At 40.7% G+C, this 19816-nt stretch overlaps 1 protein-coding gene across 1 annotated transcript in view; it reads left to right on the top strand.

Moving 5' to 3' along the window:
* KPNB1 (karyopherin subunit beta 1) overlaps window positions 1–19673 on the top strand; it is a 24065-nt gene extending 4392 nt beyond the window's left edge. Inside the window, exons 4-22 of the mRNA XM_081582339.1 lie at window positions 642–842; window positions 1719–1871; window positions 3378–3437; window positions 4003–4092; window positions 4716–4826; window positions 5724–5825; window positions 7357–7581; window positions 8480–8671; window positions 9439–9569; window positions 10112–10259; window positions 10585–10656; window positions 12169–12313; window positions 13536–13618; window positions 14102–14209; window positions 14591–14734; window positions 14846–14951; window positions 15590–15704; window positions 16360–16521; window positions 17450–19673. Of these exons, the coding sequence (XP_081438465.1) occupies window positions 642–842; window positions 1719–1871; window positions 3378–3437; window positions 4003–4092; window positions 4716–4826; window positions 5724–5825; window positions 7357–7581; window positions 8480–8671; window positions 9439–9569; window positions 10112–10259; window positions 10585–10656; window positions 12169–12313; window positions 13536–13618; window positions 14102–14209; window positions 14591–14734; window positions 14846–14951; window positions 15590–15704; window positions 16360–16521; window position 17450 (2349 nt within the window). The 3' untranslated portion in view covers window positions 17451–19673. The remainder of the gene's footprint in view (window positions 1–641; window positions 843–1718; window positions 1872–3377; window positions 3438–4002; window positions 4093–4715; window positions 4827–5723; window positions 5826–7356; window positions 7582–8479; window positions 8672–9438; window positions 9570–10111; window positions 10260–10584; window positions 10657–12168; window positions 12314–13535; window positions 13619–14101; window positions 14210–14590; window positions 14735–14845; window positions 14952–15589; window positions 15705–16359; window positions 16522–17449) is intronic.
* Window positions 19674–19816: the final 143 nt, after the last annotated feature.

A 19816-nucleotide genomic window follows, 5' to 3' on the forward strand; every position in this document is an offset into this window, starting at 1 on the left:
AAGTCCAGTCTAGCTCTGGTAGGCCTAGAGAGCAAAACCTTCATTTAGAATCAGACTGTTACTGAGCTGATGATATACCATATAAGGGGGAAAGATAGGAGGGAGTTCATTATTATTAGCTACAAAGCAGGATACTAAGTGACCTGACCCAGTCAGCAGAGCTGGCCTGAATGTCTGGCAGCTACTCTTTGTCCTGTGTTCATGCCAGGAACAGTTAACTGTTTGCCTTTTTGAGTGGACTGGTGAGTCTTAGTGAGTTCATTGACTAAATTAGCTGATCACGGTAATGATTAACTCTGGGTCATTGTGGCTTCATTCTTTGTCTGTCACTTGTGCCTTTGCTACTTTCTTACCTTGGGTTGAAAATCGAGGTGAGGTGTCTGGCTCTGGAGATTCTATTTGGAAATAGGGGGTGATGGGTTTCATTTCTAGGCTCTGGGGCAATGCTGATTATGCTGCTCTTGGTATTGAGGCCAGCTTTATTCCCAACAGTTGGCTTATGCTGTATATGCCTTTTCCTACTTCTCTATATTAAAGATAATTCAGAGACTGATATTAGATGTGTGCTGGTAGGCACAATGTGTTCCAACAGTATTAGAAATTGATTATCTTTTGTCTTTGTGTGTGTGTGCCCCGCACAGGTTTTGCAGACTTTGGGCACAGAAACTTACCGGCCTAGTTCTGCCTCGCAGTGTGTGGCTGGTATTGCTTGTGCAGAGATCCCAGTGAACCAGTGGCCAGAACTCATTCCTCAGCTGGTGGCCAATGTCACAAACCCCAACAGCACAGAGCACATGAAAGAGTCTACATTGGAAGCTATTGGTTACATTTGCCAAGATATAGTAAGTACTGTATCTAACTTATATACCGCTGATTCCCTCTAGTTGTAATATGCACAGTATTAGAATTATTCTTTATCATCATGAAAAGAAAACAAACAAGCTATTGCAATGTGTTTTGAAAGCAGGGCTGCTTTATTTGTTAGACTTCTATATTTGGATAGTTAATTTATCCTCATATTGCTAATCATGCCCTAAAGGAAAGAGACTTTTAAGGGCCACAGACTCAAGATGAAAATCCGTTTGGAGAGGCATAGATTCTGTCTCCTCTCCTTGACCTAATCCCTTTCTGAAGATCCTCAATGTACCAGGGATGCTGTGTTACTTTTTCAATGACTATTTTACAGAAACAGTTTGCCAACTTTGCTGTGGTTGGTTTAGCTACTGGAGCCACGACACAGTATGTTAAATGCAGCACTTCTAGGACTCTTGCTGCTGAGATTACCACTCTTGGGATCAGTTTTGATACACAGATTTGATGAAACAAAGGAGTCCACAGCACCTGACTCCATAAATGTGCCCAGGTGTAGATCCTTGGTCCTCAGATATTCTGAAGCTTTATTTCAGTTGGTACAGATGGCCTGTAAAAAACACCACACTGCCATCTCCATGTGCATAGAATGGGGGTGGGGGGAGCCAGCATTACCTCATGCCCAGAGTCATTACGCTAAGAAGTCAAGAGATGGACTTGATGAGTTTAACTTGTTCTGGTTCAAGTTTGGACTATCAGACCCTGGGATATTTTGCAGGTGGTTTGTCCTTAAATGGAAATGTGTGGGGAAAGATCAGAGAAAGTCTCATGATACTCTCTTGAATAGAAGGGCTGCTGATTAGTCATGAGCTCAATTATTATATTCACTGCACTTCTGCTTGTTTCAGGACCCAGAGCAGCTACAGGATAAATCCAATGAGATTCTGACTGCCATAATCCAGGGGATGAGGAAAGAAGAGCCTAGTAATAATGTGAAGCTAGCAGCTACTAATGCACTCCTGAACTCACTGGAGTTCACCAAAGCAAACTTTGACAAAGAGGTAAGTGTCTTTTGGTTAAAAAGTATAGGTTCAGAGGGTGAGGCAGGGGAGTTAAATGAAACTTTTGTGTTGTTTTAAGGTTATGATTTAGAAAGTACTATCTTGTTTAGAAGTATTTATTTCCAGTCTAGTTAAGATTTGTGTTTTGTGAAACATGGCCATGGAGTAGGTGTTTGCCAGTTCTCATCTGGCTTTGGGGAACAATGTGGTCTAAAATGTTTCTAGGCTTAGGTTTTCCCTTTTGCAGTCCAAAGTGTGAGTATGCTTTGGGGATATGTATTTTTTTAATTATGGAAATTGGGCTGTTTCGTACTTCCATAGGAAGGTGCTTTTGGAAATTAACATATAAATTCTGTTTTGACTGAAAGTATTTTCCTCTATTATTTAATTTTAGTTGTGTTAAAATGTATAATAAAATAAAGTTTACCATCTTAACCATTTTTAAATTTATGGCTCAGTAGTGTTAAGTGTCTGCATGTTGTTTTGCAGCCAGTCTCCAGAACTGTCTTCATCTTGCAAAACTGAAACAATTGTTAATTCCCTGTTTTCCCCTTCCCAGTCACAGGCAACCCAACTTTTCTACTTTCTGTTCCTATGAGTCTGTTTACTGTAGATAATTTATATTAGCAGAGTCATACAGGATTTGATTTGTCTTTGTGACTGGCTCATTTCATTTAGCATTATGTCTTGGGTTCATTCCTGTTACAGCATGTGTCAGAATATCCTTTTTAAAACTGAATAATATTCCATTGTATTTGTTTGTTGATGGGCATTTGGTTTGCTTCCTTCTGCCTTCTGGCTGTTGTGAATAGTGCTGCTGTGTATATGAGTATACAAACATGTCTTTGAGAAGTTGTTTTCTGTTCTTTTGGATATATTATCCAGAAGTGGAATTGCTGGATGATATGGTCTGAAAGCATTGTGTGTATTTGTTGACTCTTCAGTTGGGCCTTGTGGTTTTTTTTTGTCCTTAGATTGGACAAAGTTGGGATGTCTAAAAAACCAAAGCAAACTGCAGTTCTGATTGCTTAGAAAACTGGGTTTTTCCTCGTAGATATCAAAAGAGGATGGTAGCAAACAAAATTCACTAGTTTTCTATATTTTAACCACATTTGATCTGGGTTTGTTTAAATTAAAAATTCTCTTAAATTTTAAATGCGAGGAAAGGAGTTTTCCTGATGTATGGTTTTTTTTGTTTGTTTTAACCATCTTTATTTAAATCCTGTGACCTGCATTTTCCTATCTGCTTCCTTCTTCAAGTCTTGTTTTAGTGAAGATCATTTGAGGGATTAAACGATTAGGGACCTCCATAGAGGGCAGGTTAGATAGTAGACACTGGGGCAAACACTAGAGTCCTCATAGTCCCATTGCTGTGTCCAGGAAAACCTGCAAATGGTCCAGAGTTCTGTGGGTCCCTGAGGGAGAGAGAAGTTTTACTTGAAGGGATAGTCTAGTAATCTTTGTATAAATGCTGCTTCTAATCTCTTTATTTTTGTTCTTCTGCAGTCCGAAAGGCACTTTATTATGCAGGTAGTCTGTGAAGCCACACAGTGTCCAGATACGAGGGTAAGTGTGAGGTCATGTCTTCTATCTTTCCTAGGAAATGCTCGCTCTAGCATAGTAGTTTGAAATGTTGGAATCTGGTGACTTCAGAAATAGCGTTTGACTAATACTTTTATTAATAAAAGAATTTTTCTTCAATATGTTGGAGAAGAGGGAAGAATAGTCCTTGGAAAGCTAACATGATGGAAGTTACCACCCTCTTAAAAAAGATTTAAGAGAGAAATGGTTTGTGATCAGCCTTGCTACTTAATTGCTGTAGGTTGTTCAAGGCCTCGTTTTCCGTTACAGCCTTTGAAACAGCTTTCCTACTTTGGGAACCTAAACCTTGACCCTTGAAGCAGGTGGAAGTAACATCCAGTCTGAGGGCAATAGTGAATTTAGTCCTGCCAAGGGTTCCACAGACACCTTTAAAGTATAAAAGAAGGAGAGGAAAATATTACCCAAATATACCTCGATTGACCCTATAGATTATTGACCCACTTAAGTGAAGCAGTTACTTATTTACCTTTGTCAGATTGCCTTGCTATTAAACTAAGAAGTAAACTGTTTAATCTGTTGTTTGCACAAGGTACGAGTGGCTGCCTTACAGAATCTGGTGAAGATAATGTCCTTATATTATCAGTACATGGAGACATATATGGGTCCTGCTCTTTTTGCAGTAAGTACTTCTATTTAATGCAGTTGCTGCTGCTGCTGCTAAGTCGCTTCAGTCGTGTCCGACTCTGTGCGACCCCAGAGACGGCAGCCCACCAGGCTCCGCTGTCCTCGGGATTCTCTAGGCAAGAATACTGGAGTGGGTTGCCATTTTCTCCTTCTCCATTGCATGAAAGGGAAAAGTGAAAGTGAAATCGCTCAGTCGTGTCCGACTCTTAGCGACCCCATGGACTGTAGCCTACCAGGCTCCTCCGTCCATGGGATTTTCCAGGCAAGAGTACTGGAGTGGGGTGCCATTGCCTTAGCATGTAGCTAATTGCAAAAGCCCCTTATTCTTAGTTGCTGTTCTGTCAGTTCCGTAATTTTTTTATTTAATGTTGTGAAATCAAGGAAATTCCTTGAGTATTAGATTTGAATTCATCAGCAGTGTGCCAAGAAAACTTGTGCTAACTTTGTACTCATAAAAAGAGTATATTTTAAAACTCTGTTTCTTCTTCCTGCCTTTCATTTCAGACCTAGCTTTCATAAATCTACATTTTTGAAACTTGAATATCTGTGGTTGTAGGAGGGGTCGAACTTGAACCAGCACTTATTTGGAACCTGGGGTATCTTGTTTTCTCTCTTAAGATCACAATTGAAGCAATGAAAAGTGACATTGATGAGGTGGCCCTACAAGGGATAGAATTCTGGTCCAACGTCTGTGATGAGGAAATGGATTTGGCCATTGAAGCCTCAGAGGTGAGCCTAGGAGGGTTGATGTGGTGGGAGCTGTTATTCTGACTGGGTTTTAGGACTTACCTTTTTTGTGGATGTTATTTTTCTCCTCTGGGAGAGCTTTATTCTGACTGGGGTTAGAGGGTATCTCCATTTGTAGAGATTTGGGTGTTTGTTTGTTTGTTTTTTTTTTTACTAACCAAAGCGATGAGGCATCTATTTTTACCAGTCAGGGATTTGTTGTAAATATTAGTCCTGTGAACACAAGGGGGCAGCAGGCAGTCACATTTTAACCAGATGCTATCTGATGCTGAATTATTTTCTTTTGGAAGTCCTAATGCAAGGATGGGATGTATAATTGATAGCTTACTGACTCTGGTGAAGAAATTAGATATGGAGAAAGGGGTTAGTTCTGCACTTGCAGATTAAAATTCCGGCTTTGTTTCCAACCTTAATTGTCTTTATGTCCTTCAGAAAGCACCGTCTTATTTTTGGCCTCCTTATGGGAGCTTAGTGCATCTCTTTATCCAAAGTTCAATTAGTGTAAAAAGAATGTAATTCTTAAGATTGCCTTGATCCTTTAAGGTAGATTATATGTATGGCCTAAAAGAATCTCATTGAAGTAGCTAGACAAAATGAGTGCCTCCAAAGACCACTCATCCTGTGTGTTGCCATGTGCTTTGTGTGTTTTCGCGGGGGATGGAGTGCTCCTCAGGGCCTGCAGGCTCTTCCCTGACCAGGGGTGGGACCCGTGCCCCTGCAGTGGAAGCGTGGAGTCTTGACCACTGGACTGCCAGGGAAGTCTCTGTGTCCCTGCATTTCTGTGCAGACCCAGGGGCAGCTCTCACTGTGCACCTTTACATGCTGTGCCTTGATAGTGTGTTTGCTGCCATCCAGAATTTGCTGTATGTTTCTCTTCAGGCAGCAGAACAAGGACGGCCCCCTGAGCACACCAGCAAATTTTATGCCAAGGGAGCACTGCAGTACCTGGTTCCAATCCTCACACAGACACTAACTAAACAGGTGAGTTACACTCCAAATCTAGTCAAGTGAACTGTGAAGCCTCGGTAATGGTTGGTTTGCCGTGGAACAGTTGCCATGAAGGAACTCCGCAATTCTGAAACAACTTGATGTTCTGTTATCCATGACTTCAAAGAGCTGAACTGGATCTGTAAGGTCCTTTAGGCTCTGAGTAGTTTGTGACCAGATAAGAGTAACAAGACTTCATGAAGAATGTGGGTTTAATGAGTAAATAGAGAAATTATCTCTTTTTTAAAAAATTATTTATTTTTGGCTATGCTGGGTCTTTGTTGCTGCGCGCAGGCTTTCTCTCGTTGTGGAGAGTGGGGCTACTCTCTGGTTGTCTGAGCTGGCTTCTCACTGCAGTGGCTTTCCTTGTTGCGGAGCATGGGCTCTAGGACACGTGGGCTTCAGGAATTGCTGCATGTGGGCTCTAGGGTGCAGCCCTAGTTGTAGCACACGGGCTAGGTTGCCCCATAGCTCGTGGGATCTCCCCGGACCAGGGATTGAACGGTGTCCCCTGCACTACAAGGTGGATCCTTAACCACTGGGCCACCAGGGAAGCCCTGAGAAGTTATCTTCCAGGAAGTGTATTTTGGTTTCCGTTGTTCCTTTTTGGCTTTATGGTGTTCCTTTTGTTTTGATATGGTGTTTAGAAAGATTCTGTCACCTCACCTGTTCTCTGGTGCATGTGAAATATACCAAAGAGCTGGCAGTGCTCTGAGGAAGTAATACTGTAACTGAGCACTGCAAAATTTCTCTGTATACAGGAATATAATTTGTTTTTAGGGAATTTCATGATTCTTAATATAGCAGTCTCAAAAGATAAGTAGAGATATATTACTTTCAAATGGACTGGGTGTTCCCTTAAATTTTCATCTCATCTTTCAGTTTTACAGTTGCTTTTATTTATTTTTTTTTAATCTTTTGACCTGAGTATTTTTCCTTTTGTATATTTTTGCTGTGCTTCTCATTTGGGAACAAATCATTCTTTATGTGATTTTTCTGAAACTGGATAAGTATAATTGTCTTAAATTACTTTGGTGTGAATGGCCACAATAAAAAAGACCTTGATTTCTAGTTTCAAGGGAGATCCAAATGTAATCTTTTTTTAATTTTTATTGAAATATAATAATTACTGGCATATCAGAAGGCTCCCCCCCATGCCTTCTTCCTCTTCCCTTTTAACTCCATAGGTTTTGAGTAATTTTGAACTTTATATTACTAGTCATTTCGCTTTCTTCTGTTCTGCCTTTTACTCAATGTATTTGAAATTCATCTGTATTCCATGTAGTGGGAGTTTGTTCATCTTGTTGTACAGTAGTGAGAAATACCTTCCCTCTGTCTGCATCTTGTTTAACAGAGGCTGTGTTGAGTTTTTGTGGAGGAGATAAAGATATGAAGGTTTTCTATTTTATTTACTTCCCCAAAGCTTAAGTTGTAATGATAATTGGGAGTACTGTAGTCGGAGGACCTTTTGAGTTGAAGAGCTTCTTTGATCAAGAACTGAACTAGTGCTACGTTCTTTCACCAGGATGAAAATGACGACGATGACGACTGGAACCCCTGCAAAGCGGCAGGGGTGTGCCTCATGCTCCTGGCCACCTGCTGTGAGGACGACATTGTCCCGCATGTCCTTCCCTTCATCAAAGAACACATCAAGAACCCTGACTGGCGGTACCGGGATGCAGCAGTGATGGCTTTTGGCTGCATCTTGGAAGGACCGGAGCCCAATCAACTCAAACCACTAGTTATACAGGTGAAGCTCAGGGAGTGTAGGGGTGGAAAGTGGGTTGTTTATTGTTTAGTTTTTTGCTTGAAGATTTGTCTTTAAGAACAAAGCTGTAAATAATCATCCACAAAGGTCACTTCTAGATAGCTGTTTGCTGTCAATGAGGCATACAATGCATTTCTTAGTTAACTTTTATTACAAAAACCATATGACTTGAAAAATGGAGAAAAGGCCCCCAAAAAAGTTACCTTTAATCCTCTTGCCCAAGGATAACACTATTAATGTTTTGTATTTATCCTTGAAGATTTTTTCTACGTGTGCGTGTGTGTACTAGGGTGGAGGTCTTAACCATATGAATGTTTTTACAACTTGTTTCTTGTTGTTCTTTTTTCTTCACTAAATATTATAACAAAAATAATTCTCCATGGTTTTTAATGATGTGAGTATTCAGTCCTCAGGACAAAATGACATGTAATGAAAAATCTTAATGAAAGTGTTGTATTTATTTTGCTACAACAAGTGACACAAAAGTGCATTTTAGTTGTTTAGTATATAGAACTCAACCTTTCAGGAATAGCTAAATGCTGTTTCAGCTGCATTCTGGGATCTCTGCCTGAATAAATTCAGTAAAGATGGCTGAAAGTATTCGTACCAAAGTCTTAATAAAACTATACTGAGATTTGATGAAGAGAGAGGGACTTTTTCATGTTTCTAGTTACTTTTGTTATATTGTTGAATATTTGACAAGCATATCTTATAAAATGACCAAACTGTTCTGATAACTTTGAGTTAAAACCCAACCATCAGTATTGCCTCTTCTGAGGTGTTGGTCAGCATGAATGTCAATCTTTGTTTTGCTTTGCCAATAACTGTTAGTTTACAGGCTTTATTTGTTTTGTTTTGCCAATAACTGTTATATTTACAGGCTATGCCCACCTTAATAGAATTAATGAAAGACCCCAGTGTAGTTGTTCGAGATACAACTGCATGGACAGTGGGCAGAATCTGTGAGCTGCTCCCTGAAGCCGCCATCAATGATGTCTACTTGACTCCCCTGCTGCAGTGTCTGATTGAGGGTCTCAGTGCTGAACCCAGAGTGGCTTCAAATGTGTGCTGGGTGAGGCGTTTTCTTCCTGTTGAGATAAGGAGCTTGACTAAGCCACTGGCAAGGAAGTAGGAGGTGTGGGAGAGAAATGGGTCTACCTCACTAGAAGGCTCTTTTTGAATAGCATCTCCTTCCTAATTTCATCAGTTAAAATGTGGGGGAGATGTGAGCTGCATGACCCAGAGGGAGCTGTTGACTCATGGTGACTGGTTCCCAAACTGTTTAGAACAGTCACGCTAACCCAGTGGGAAAACTCTCTGGACTTGGTTTTCTTTCTTTTCTTCAGTGGCTTGGGGACAAGAAATTTTAAGGTAGAGAGTTGCTGGCTACGAGAAGTACCATTGCTGAGAAGGGGGCACGAGGGAAGGAAGGTGGGCGGTCCAAGTGCTGAGTCAGTATGGGCTGCGCATAGTTCACTAGGGACCTTTGGGATTAGGAGGAAGAAGTTCAAATAAGAAAGGAGTGGGGTTGGAAGGCTTTCTGTGGATGGTGAGAGAAGAAGTGGAGTGGCAGACGTTCATGGTAGGTGAGAATACTGTACTGTTTAGAGGAGAAACAAAATATAAATATAGATACATACATTTATTTAATTTTAAGGATACTTAAAGATGTTGTCTTGAGATGACCTTGGCGTGAAGAATTAAAGATTCACTGCCATTGATTTATTCTTAGATCAGTTGGAAAGGAACACTGCCCAGGGTATCTTAAGGGAAAATGAGGTGATCCTGGAATGGGGTTCTTTTCAGGACTAATTAATAGTTACTCTGTCTGTGTTTAAGGCTTTCTCCAGTCTGGCTGAAGCTGCTTACGAAGCTGCAGATGTAGCTGATGATCAGGAAGAACCAGCTACCTATTGCTTATCTTCTTCTTTTGAACTCATAGTTCAGAAGCTCCTGGAGACCACAGACAGGTAACTAATACTATACAGAAATGAGTGGTGTCTTTGCATCCGACTCCTTTTACACTCTTTGTGGGGGCTGTCTAATATGAAACATTGCAATAGGAGAAATGAAAAGAATCCTGTTGATTCACTGCCTGGCTTACGGGATCTTAGTTCCCCAACCAGGGATTGAACCTGAGCCCTTGGCAGTGAGAGCATGGAGTCCTAACCACTGGTCCACCAGGGAATTCCCAAGATACCTTTTTCATAGCTTTTTGTGCAACCTCTTCTTTTGTCCACATGGGTTCTTCAGCATTTTTGACTATTTTTCATATGATTTTAGCCTCTTTCTAAAAGGGCCATTCTAATTATCAGGTCTGGAAACCATATTGAACATAATCATTGGCTCAGAGATGGAAATTTTGGTTCCAGGCTGTATTGTGTCTGCCAAATTCAGATCAGGTCTGAAGCCATATTGGTTTTTGGGTTATTTTCAGTGTGTTTACGTAATAACGACTCTCTGTCCTTTCTCAGTTAAGACTTTAAGGTTTTTTGCTGTGTGTTCCTTACAGACCTGATGGACACCAGAACAACCTGAGGAGTTCTGCATACGAATCACTAATGGAAATTGTGAAAAACAGTGCCAAGGATTGTTACCCTGCGGTTCAGAAAACTACTCTAGTCATCATGGAACGACTGCAACAGGTGCTCCAGATGGAGGTGAGACTGAACACCTTCCTGGTGGGAAGGGTGTGGTACTCTACACATAGCTCTGTTTTCAAGGCTGTTCTCTTTTTTTTGGTGTTTAAGTATACATGTTCTTAGACTTAAGGCTTATACAAAAAATGTTGTGACTTCCAATTGCATTGCTTGCTACAGTTTATTCATATATGTGTTACACCATATATATACATAAGTTTTTTATTTACTTTCATTTAGCACTAGTAGAGATTATTTATCCAGCAAAAATGGAAGCATTTTTGGGAGGGCGTTTAGAGCCTTTTAGAAAGTGTTTATTCAGAACACGATCTTCTTTTCTTTGTAGTCACATATCCAGAGCACATCGGATAGGATCCAGTTCAATGACCTTCAGTCTTTACTCTGCGCAACTCTTCAGGTATGATGGTGCCTTATCACTTAATAGCACCAGGGAAAGCACTGTGTCTCAGGATGACAAGTTCACGCACACACAGAACACACAGATGATATTGTGGGTGATGATGGTCAAAAGCCCTTCTCAAAAGACGTTCGTCAGATTGATTAGGAGAGTTTCCCATTTTCCTTTCTTGTCTGTCCATAAAATTTGCCTTTTGTACAATGTAATGCAATTTACCTTTTGTACAATGTAGGGAAGGAAACTCCTCCATTTGTGATGGTCCTCCCAAACATGAAGCTATTTTGTATTAGCAGCCTTTAGTTTCTGATTTTCATTAGGTTGTTCAAGTGTAACCCAATCAGATTTGGTTCCCAGCTATGGTTCACTGAGCTAAAAACAGAGCCTTGTGTTTTTGCCATCATCATTTGAAGCAATCGCTATTGGAAACTTTGTTATTTATAATTATAATATATAGATTATAAGTTTATAATTTACTGATAATCACAGTAGACTTTTTTTTCTGAGGAGAGACAAGGAAAATTAAAATGTTGCTTCTTGATCATGACTAGAGTGATGGCATGGCTGAAGAGTTACTCCCTTTTTTACCTAAGAAAGGGAAACCTTGGAACTTGTCTAGTGCTAAGGGTAGGTACTAGGTTATAGAATTGAGTGATGCTAACTAGGTCGTCTTACCTATGACTCCCTTCTCCTTAAGTCTCCTTATGTGAGACTTAATTTTTTAAAACATGACTGTTAAGAGGTCTTTCCTGATCCAGTGACATTAGTTGAAACAAAGGGTAAGGAGGGAGGTTTGCTGCTGCTGCTACTAAGTCTCTTTAGTCGTGTCCGACTCTTTGCAACTCCAGAGACGGCAGCCTACCGGGCTCCTCTGTCCCTGGGATTCTCCAGGCAAGAACACTGGAGTGGGTTGCCATTTCCTTCTCCAATACATTTAAGTGAAAAGTGAAAGTGAAGTCGCTCAGTTGTGTCCGACTCTTCACGACCCCATGGACTGAAGCCTACCAGGCTCCTCCGTCCATGGGATTTTCCAGGCAAGAGTACTGGAGTGGGATGCCATTGCCTTCTCCGGGAGGGAGGTTTGAGGAATATTGAATTGGGAAAAGTCAGATTGGCTTTATCAAGACTTTCTTGACCATAATCTGTAAATGGGTTAGGCCATAGAAAGGGTTGCTTTTTTGTTTTATGAGTAGCAATTCTCATATGATATGTCCTTCTTCAAAGCTGAAATAATTTAACTGCCATTTCAATACAGCTAAATATGGAGGCTGATTTGTCACACTTGATGGAAGATCCTCTTGTGTTTGTTCTGAATTGGGAAATAGATGAGTTATTTAGATGTATGTTTTGTGTCAGGTGATTTGCACTTTCAAAACTTTTGAGCAGAAAAGGCTTTTCCCCCCCAAAAATTCTAGAGACTTAACTGATTTAAAAAAAAAAAATTAAAGACACAGTATGGTGTGCTGGTTGGAGGGTTTGGAATCAACAGATTCTGAACTTTTATTCATTTTACAGAATGTTCTCCGGAAGGTGCAACATCAAGATGCTTTGCAGATCTCTGATGTGGTCATGGCCTCCCTGTTAAGGATGTTCCAAAGCACAGCTGGGTCTGGGGGAGTGCAAGAGGATGCCCTAATGGCAGTTAGCACATTGGTGGAAGGTCAGTGAGCCTCAATCAGGCAAGGAAATTTCTTTAGAATGCAAGAGAGTTTCAGTAGCCATGAAGAATTTTTGATTACAAAAGGCATAGTCCTGTCTTTTCACTTATGGGATATTGAGTCAGTTCAGAGTTGGATTGAACATAAGTATAAGTCTGTGTATAACTGCTTTGCCACTCTCCTTGAAGTGAATGGGAGCCAATTTGCAAGTCAGGTTGGCAGCTCTTTGTGGGGTAGAGGGAGCTGTTATCTACCTCATGTTCATCAGGTTCCTTTTCCCCCTGAAACTTAACTTGCTTTATTAAGCTTTGACGCCTGTAAAGGATGGAGGAAGCAAAGGTTTATGTTTTCTTTCCTGGCACTTGGTACATTCTGGTTTGGGTTTTAATGCTTTGGATCTAGGTTGAGATAATATGGTGCCTAGTATGGAATGGAATGAAACACTGAGTTCTAGGAATTAATTGATTTTCTGATTATTACATAGCTAACTATTCAGAATTGGTTTGGGGAAACCATATGTGATTCAGAAACCAGGAATGCTTCTTCAGTAGTGGTCTATAAGGTGTATTATTAAGGCAGACTCATTTCTAGCATAAGGAGCCTATGTCCAACCAATCTGGCACCTTGTGACCATCCTGGCAGGGCACAGGAGTTAATTTTGGTTCCCAGAGTAGCTGAATTGAATATGAAACCCAGACAGCTTTTCTTGACTGGCTTGTTAAATAAGTCCCTGATGGAATTGCTTAAAGATCCTGTTTTATAAAGCTGGCTTCTGGGAACTCCTCGTGGCCTAGTGATTAGGATTTGGTGCTTTCACTGCTGTGGCCCATGTTTAGTCCTTGGTCAGGGAACTGAAATCCCACAAGCCACATGGTGAGGCCAAAAAAAACAAACTGGCTCCCAAAGAGTTCATGTTACAATCAGATGAAGAAGTGGAAGTCAGTATTACTAGCTCAGCCAATTCATAATTAACCTTGACATTCCTTGAGAGCTGTACCGCTTGGTAGTTTCAACCAGAATGAAATCCCACTCTGGAGATTTGGCATTATCTCCAGCAGTTATGAATTTGGCTTGTCCAAGACAGCAATAATGTCTTTATGATAAAATTGGTATTTAACTCTCATTTTACCCAGCCTTTTGATTGGAGTGTGTACATTTTGGGGAGAACTAAGATGGTTATTTTTGCTCACTTCTGTGATGCTAATAGATTGAGTTTTTTTACAGTGTTGGGTGGTGAATTCCTAAAGTACATGGAGGCCTTTAAACCCTTCTTGGGCATTGGATTGAAAAATTACGCTGAGTACCAGGTAAGCTGTGCTTTTCAAAAAGAATATGTTTATGTCCTCATTTATACCTGGTAGGCATTATAGTACAGAAATCCAGATCCTGTAACCCAGGTGGCGCTTCCCCATGTATCACTCCAAGGGTTGAGCTACTTTGTTGCCATAAGTGTCTGAACTAAAAGTAGTCACTAAGAAACTGGATATTAGACACACCAGAGTAGCACCCTCAGAAAGGTTTTGTTTTGTTTTCAATAAACCACCTTTCTCTGCCACCACCATCCCTGGTGAATATTGTCTTTTCTGTCCTTTCTTAATGATAGTTTAAATAATCCTAGTTCTCTTTTTGCCATATTGCTTGTTAAAATGAACTAAGCTCAGGGAAGAAGGGTCTTTCCTTCTTTGACTCTAGGTTCATGTGGTAAAGGATCAGTAGCTAGGTAAAAATCATGCCTTACCCCTGCAGGCAGCCTTTTCTGTTCCAGAGATGATCGAGTTGATTCTTTGCAGGTTTGTTTGGCGGCTGTGGGCTTAGTGGGAGACTTATGCCGTGCCCTGCAATCCAACATCTTACCTTTCTGTGATGAGGTGATGCAGCTCTTACTGGAGAACTTGGGGGTGAGTGTCTACACACACAATCTTAGAAAGATGATTAAACATCAAGATCCGTGACAGAGAGTTTGTATGTTCCAGAATGTTGGCTGTGGGCTTATGAAGGGAATTGTTCATTTTCACACAATGATTCTAACCTAAGGAAATAAAGGAATACATGCTCAATGTATGGAACCTTAGAGGCACAGGTGGGAACCTGTAAAGTGCAAAGGAAAAGTAAATATAATCTCTCCCTCTATCTAGAGATGATCACTGCTGATTTTTGTGTATGTCACTTACAGGTCTATAACCAATATATTGGGTCTATACCAATATATTAGTTGCTTATTGTTAAAAAAAAGCTCTTTGAGTCTTTGGACAGAACTTTTTTTTTTTCCTCCTTGTCAGAATGAAAATGTCCACAGGTCTGTGAAGCCACAGATTCTGTCAGTGTTTGGTGATATTGCCCTTGCTATTGGTGGAGAGTTTAAAAAATACCTAGAGGTTGTTTTGAATACTCTTCAGCAGGCCTCCCAGGCCCAAGTGGACAAGGTAAGCTTAAAGGTATCTTCAAGTCCAGCCCTGATTGAAGGAGTGGGACTTTTGACAAATGCACAACCAAAGGCCATCAAATACAGTGATTCTGTTCTTTTTCTCTTGCAGTCAGACTATGACATGGTGGATTATCTGAATGAGCTACGGGAAGGCTGCTTGGAAGCCTATACCGGAATTGTCCAGGGATTGAAGGGAGACCAGGAGAACGTACACCGTTGAGTATACATTCCAGTTGACTTAGTCTAGTGTGCACATAGCCAGATGGACTATGTGTTCATTGCATGGCTTACTTGTAAACTAACACTTAGTGCTTAAAAGAAGGGGAGGAAGAACAGTGCTCTAGCTTTAGGGGAGGTTATAGACTTTATTATTTCTGACCACCGCTTCCTCAGCTGTGTTGTTTCACACCTTGATCATTGCAAGGGATGGAACCCAGCAAGGCTGTTAATGCTGGTGCATGTATACCAACCCCAAGTGGGAGTTCTTGAGATACGCTGCTCTTCCCCCCCATCCAGTCATCTGAATTGAAGGATTGGAGGATTAGATTTCCTCTGTCACCTGATGTTTTTGTTATTGACTGGGGAAATATTGTATTCACACTTCTGATATCATAGGCTTAAAGGAAAGATTCCATTTGTCCTTCTACATATATACATACTTCTGTTTGTTAAGGAGTATCTACCTCTTCTGTTGACTTGAAGAATGAGGAAAAATAGTTTGGTGTAACCGTGTACGACTAGTTCTCTGGACTGAAGCCTCCATGATGGGGGTAGGGTATTTGGGAATTTTGAAACAGGGTGTATTCCTGCCAGGTGGAGGGCAACCTCATTAGACCTTCTCTTTATTTTATAGCGGATGTGATGCTGGTACAGCCCCGAGTAGAATTTATTCTGTCTTTCATTGACCACATTGCTGGAGATGAGGATCATACAGACGGAGTAGTAGCTTGTGCTGCTGGACTGATAGGGTAGGTTATACCCTGCTTCTGATAGCTGAATAGAACTTCTCACAGAAAATGAGAAGACATGTTGTAAAGAATATTGAGCCTGGATGGTAATTACCCACCCTTTTTGGCACAGAGGGGACTTCTTTCTTTAATAGACCCCATCCTACCCTGTTTTGAGTTCTTAGGTGATAATTCATTTCGGACTTAGCTCTAATCTCATTCCAGGCCCTCCAGATTTCTAATTTCTCCCACCAAACTCTATGAAGTGAGCTCTCAAAGAGGTATAGAAGCAACATCAGATCTATGTCCATCTCATATTCTGATGTTGGTCAACAAATTACCTCTGTTTAGCCTCCTCTACTGAGGGTTTCTGAGGCATCATTAGAAGACAGAACACTGATTTTGAGGAGCTCAAAGACTTGGAGTCTAGTTCTGATTTTACCATGAATTAGCTGTGGAACCTTGGGTAAGTCATTCTATTTTTCTTTACATCTCATTTTTGTAACCTGTTGAGGGCAGGTGTTAGACTTACTTATCTTGAAATTTTTTTCTGGCTTTAAAAAGCAGGTAAATACCAAGACACCTATAGCTAGCGTAGCTATAGGTTGGGAAGGTTCTAAACGTGATCTTTTTGTAGGGCCAAAAGCTCATTTTCAGGTGTGTTTATTTTGCACAGGGACTTGTGTACAGCATTTGGGAAGGATGTACTGAAATTAGTAGAAGCTAGGCCAATGATCCATGAACTGTTAACTGAAGGACGGAGATCGAAGACTAACAAAGCAAAAACCCTTGCTACATGGGCGACAAAAGAACTGCGGAAACTGAAGAACCAAGCTTGGTAAGAGCTTGTTCCCACTGCCCTCTTTCTTCTGCTTTCTTGGGGAGGAGGTACATTTTCTTTAGACTTTTCTGACAAGGGCTTTCTTTTGGTGTTTTGTTTTGTACTATTCCCCATACAAGTGCTTCTGAGCTAGGACTTGTTTGTCAGCCTTGGACTAGTGGAAGGGTCAGGCAGCCCATCTTTCGTTGAGTCAAGTATTTGGTGATAAAGGACAGAATTTATATGACTAGAATTCAGTGAAGTCCCCAAATCATTTTGGAACCTTAATAAAGTCAGCGATAATGGCCTTTTCCCGTAAATCTTTTTCTGCTATTTCTTTCCTCATGTTCTTTTCTTTACTGAAGTGCTTTTAGACATGGCTTTCTTTTACAAAAGATATCCAAAGTTGGAGTTGTCTGATCTCTGCTTTGAAGTGTAGCTTTGTTTTTCTCTCACATACTCAGTTATCTTACATCACAGATCTCAGGGGTTCCCAAGTGGCACTAGTGGTAAAGAATCCACCTGCCAGTGCAGGAGACATTAAGGATGTGGGTTTGATCCCTAAGTTGGGAAGATCCCCTGGAAGAGGGCATGGCAACCCACTCCAGTATTCTTGCCTGGAGAATTCCATGGACAGAGTAGCCTGGTGGGCTATAGTCCATGGGGTTGCTCAGAGTGAGACACGACTGAAGTGACTTAGCGCACACACACATATCTCAATAAAATTGGCCATTTTGAGTTTTATTTTTATAGTTTCCCACCCTTTGTAAGTGCTAATGAAAGCAGGTAGATGGCATGTAGGGAACTAATAAAAATAATCAGTCCTTGAAAAGTTGACAAATTCACTTCAGGTCTTTGAGCACTTAATTGTAGGAATCAGTGAGATGTTTGGCTCTATTGGCTATATGTGATCTCAAAAATTGACCTTTTTTCCATCTGTTTTTAGATCTGTTACCATTGGGATGATAACCTGAGACCCCCACTGGAAATCTCCAATCTTTTGAAAAACCCGGAAGTGAGGAGTGTGCACGGATGCTGAATGTTTGGGAATGAGAGAATGAGTGAGTGAGGCTTGAAAACACACCATATTGAAAATCCTGCCACAGCAGCAGCTGCAGCCACCAACAGCAGTGCTGTTAGTGAGCTAAGTAAGCACTGACTTCGTAGAAAACCATAACGTCGGCCATCTTGGAAAAGAGAAAAACAGTGGATTTACTTATAAAAAAGGAAGCTCTCTCTTCCCAGGAGAGGCTAGAACTAGCTTTTCTGTCCTTTGGCCGGTGCCAAGTGGAATGACTAGTTTGGGAGAGGAGGAGGGACTGGGTTCAGCTGTGGTGCTTTGTTGTAAAAGGCAGCCTGGCCTTTGCTACTGATGAGAAAGATGGAGCCTGAGTCTCAAGCCCACCTTTGGTGTACCTTTGCCACATGGTACTGGTACTGTATGCGTGCCGGCTAAAAGGAGGGTGAGGGATTCTTTACAGTCTGAGAATGAGTGTGTGTGAATGAGGCGGTATCCACATTCTCAACTTCAAGTCATTGCAGTTTCTTTTTCCCAGAAAAAAAAAGGGGTTAGATGTTGCATTTCATAAAACTAACTGAAGTTCGGTCTACTGATGCAGCACAAGAGATGTAAGAGAAGAAAAAAAAAAAGGAAAAGACGCTCTTTAGGTTTTGTTTTTGGGGTTTTTTTTTTTTTTTTTCCTTTTTCTTTTTTTTTAATTTTAGGGAAAACACTGACGAATGGTCAGAGCTCCCATCCTGATCTTTTCATCAAGGCGCCTTTCCTAATAATATGGTTCAACTGTGAATGTAGAAGTGGGGGGGTGGGGGGAGAAAAAAAAAACTCTGGAGTTAGAGGATATAGAAAAAATAAAAATACAATTGTTACAAATAAAGAATGCAGACTTCAAAAGAAAGCCACAACCCAAACAAACCAAAATTTAAATGCTCAGAATTGGCAGCACAAAAGACAAGTTCTCTCCTGATACGTATCGTGGCAGTCTGAACGCCCCCAGAAAGTTGTGCCAAAGAGTTTAGAAAACATATACTAAAAACAAAACGCATACAAACAGCAAACTTCAGGTAACTATTTTGGATTGCAAACAAGGATAAATTTAATGTTTATAAACAATCTGATAAAATAACCATTTGGAAACTGCTTGGCCTTCTGTTCTCATTTATTTGATTATAATGAGGTATTGGTCTCTTGCTGCACTTCAAAACCAAGTGATCAAAAGAATACATATGTGTGTGTGTAAATATATACACACATATATACATTAAAACTCGTGATGAAAATGGCACTTGAAAAGGTTATATTTTTCCACTGAAGTTGAAGATTAATAAAATGGTGTCAAAACATTCCCCTGGTCACACGCTTTAATATTTTTGTTTAAAGTGTGATGTGCTATGATAACGATAAATCAGACAATTATTTTCCCTTTTACAAGGGAACAGGGCACCTTGAATTTTGGTTTTAGCCTCTTTCAGCAATAAGGAGGGATGTCGGTGAGCTTTGATCCCCTTTTGATTTTGCAATTATTAGGAGTTTTTGCTGGCATTTTGAATATGCTGCTTTCAAAAGCACCAAGGAAGATTTTAAATTGCTTCCTGGTATTTGGAGGATTAAAAAATAAGACCTTAACTTCCCACTTTTACTTCCATTCTAGCAAAAAATATGGGCTTACATTTTTTTCTCTTTGCCAACTCCCTGTTCAGGCCTTCCATTCGTAAGCGGGATTGGCTCAGTTTTGCCCATCCATATGGCAGCATCTCTAATAGCTCTTGTACAGGGTATCAGATATTGTGCCTTTTGGTGCCAGGTTCAAAGTCAAGTGCCGATCTATGAACCAGTGTACAAAAAAAAAAAAAAAAATCCAGGTGTTTGAAGGAAAGACGCTCCATTGTGAATAAAGAGCTCACACCAGCTCCTAAGCCCTATGAAGAGACCTGGCCTTCTAATGCCTTGTTTAAATTTTAGTTCCTTAAGGGAAAGGATGATATACTAACCATTCCTGATAAGGGTTGGTCAGGGCTTAGGGAGGGGGCAGGAATATTGGGGAGAAAAAAAATCTGATCATTCCTCAGTGCTACCCATTTCTGTCCTGTGTGGGCTGCTTAGCTAGACAGCAGGAGAATAAAGTACACCGAGAACCATAATGAAAACAAAACCTTCCGTGTGTTTTGTCATGTTTTGTTCCAGGGAAGCAGTTGACAAGTGCTGTTACTAATGCTTTCTCCCAGATCCATTCAGTGATGGAGAGGAGGAAAGTGGGCTGGTTGGTTTGTGGTCTTGGTGCCTCGCAGTTTTCTT

The sequence above is a fragment of the Giraffa tippelskirchi genome, chromosome 3, assembly GCF_054371585.1.
Source record: "Giraffa tippelskirchi isolate mGirTip1 chromosome 3, T2T-mGirTip1v1.2.pri, whole genome shotgun sequence".
Lineage (NCBI taxonomy): Eukaryota > Metazoa > Chordata > Mammalia > Artiodactyla > Giraffidae > Giraffa > Giraffa tippelskirchi.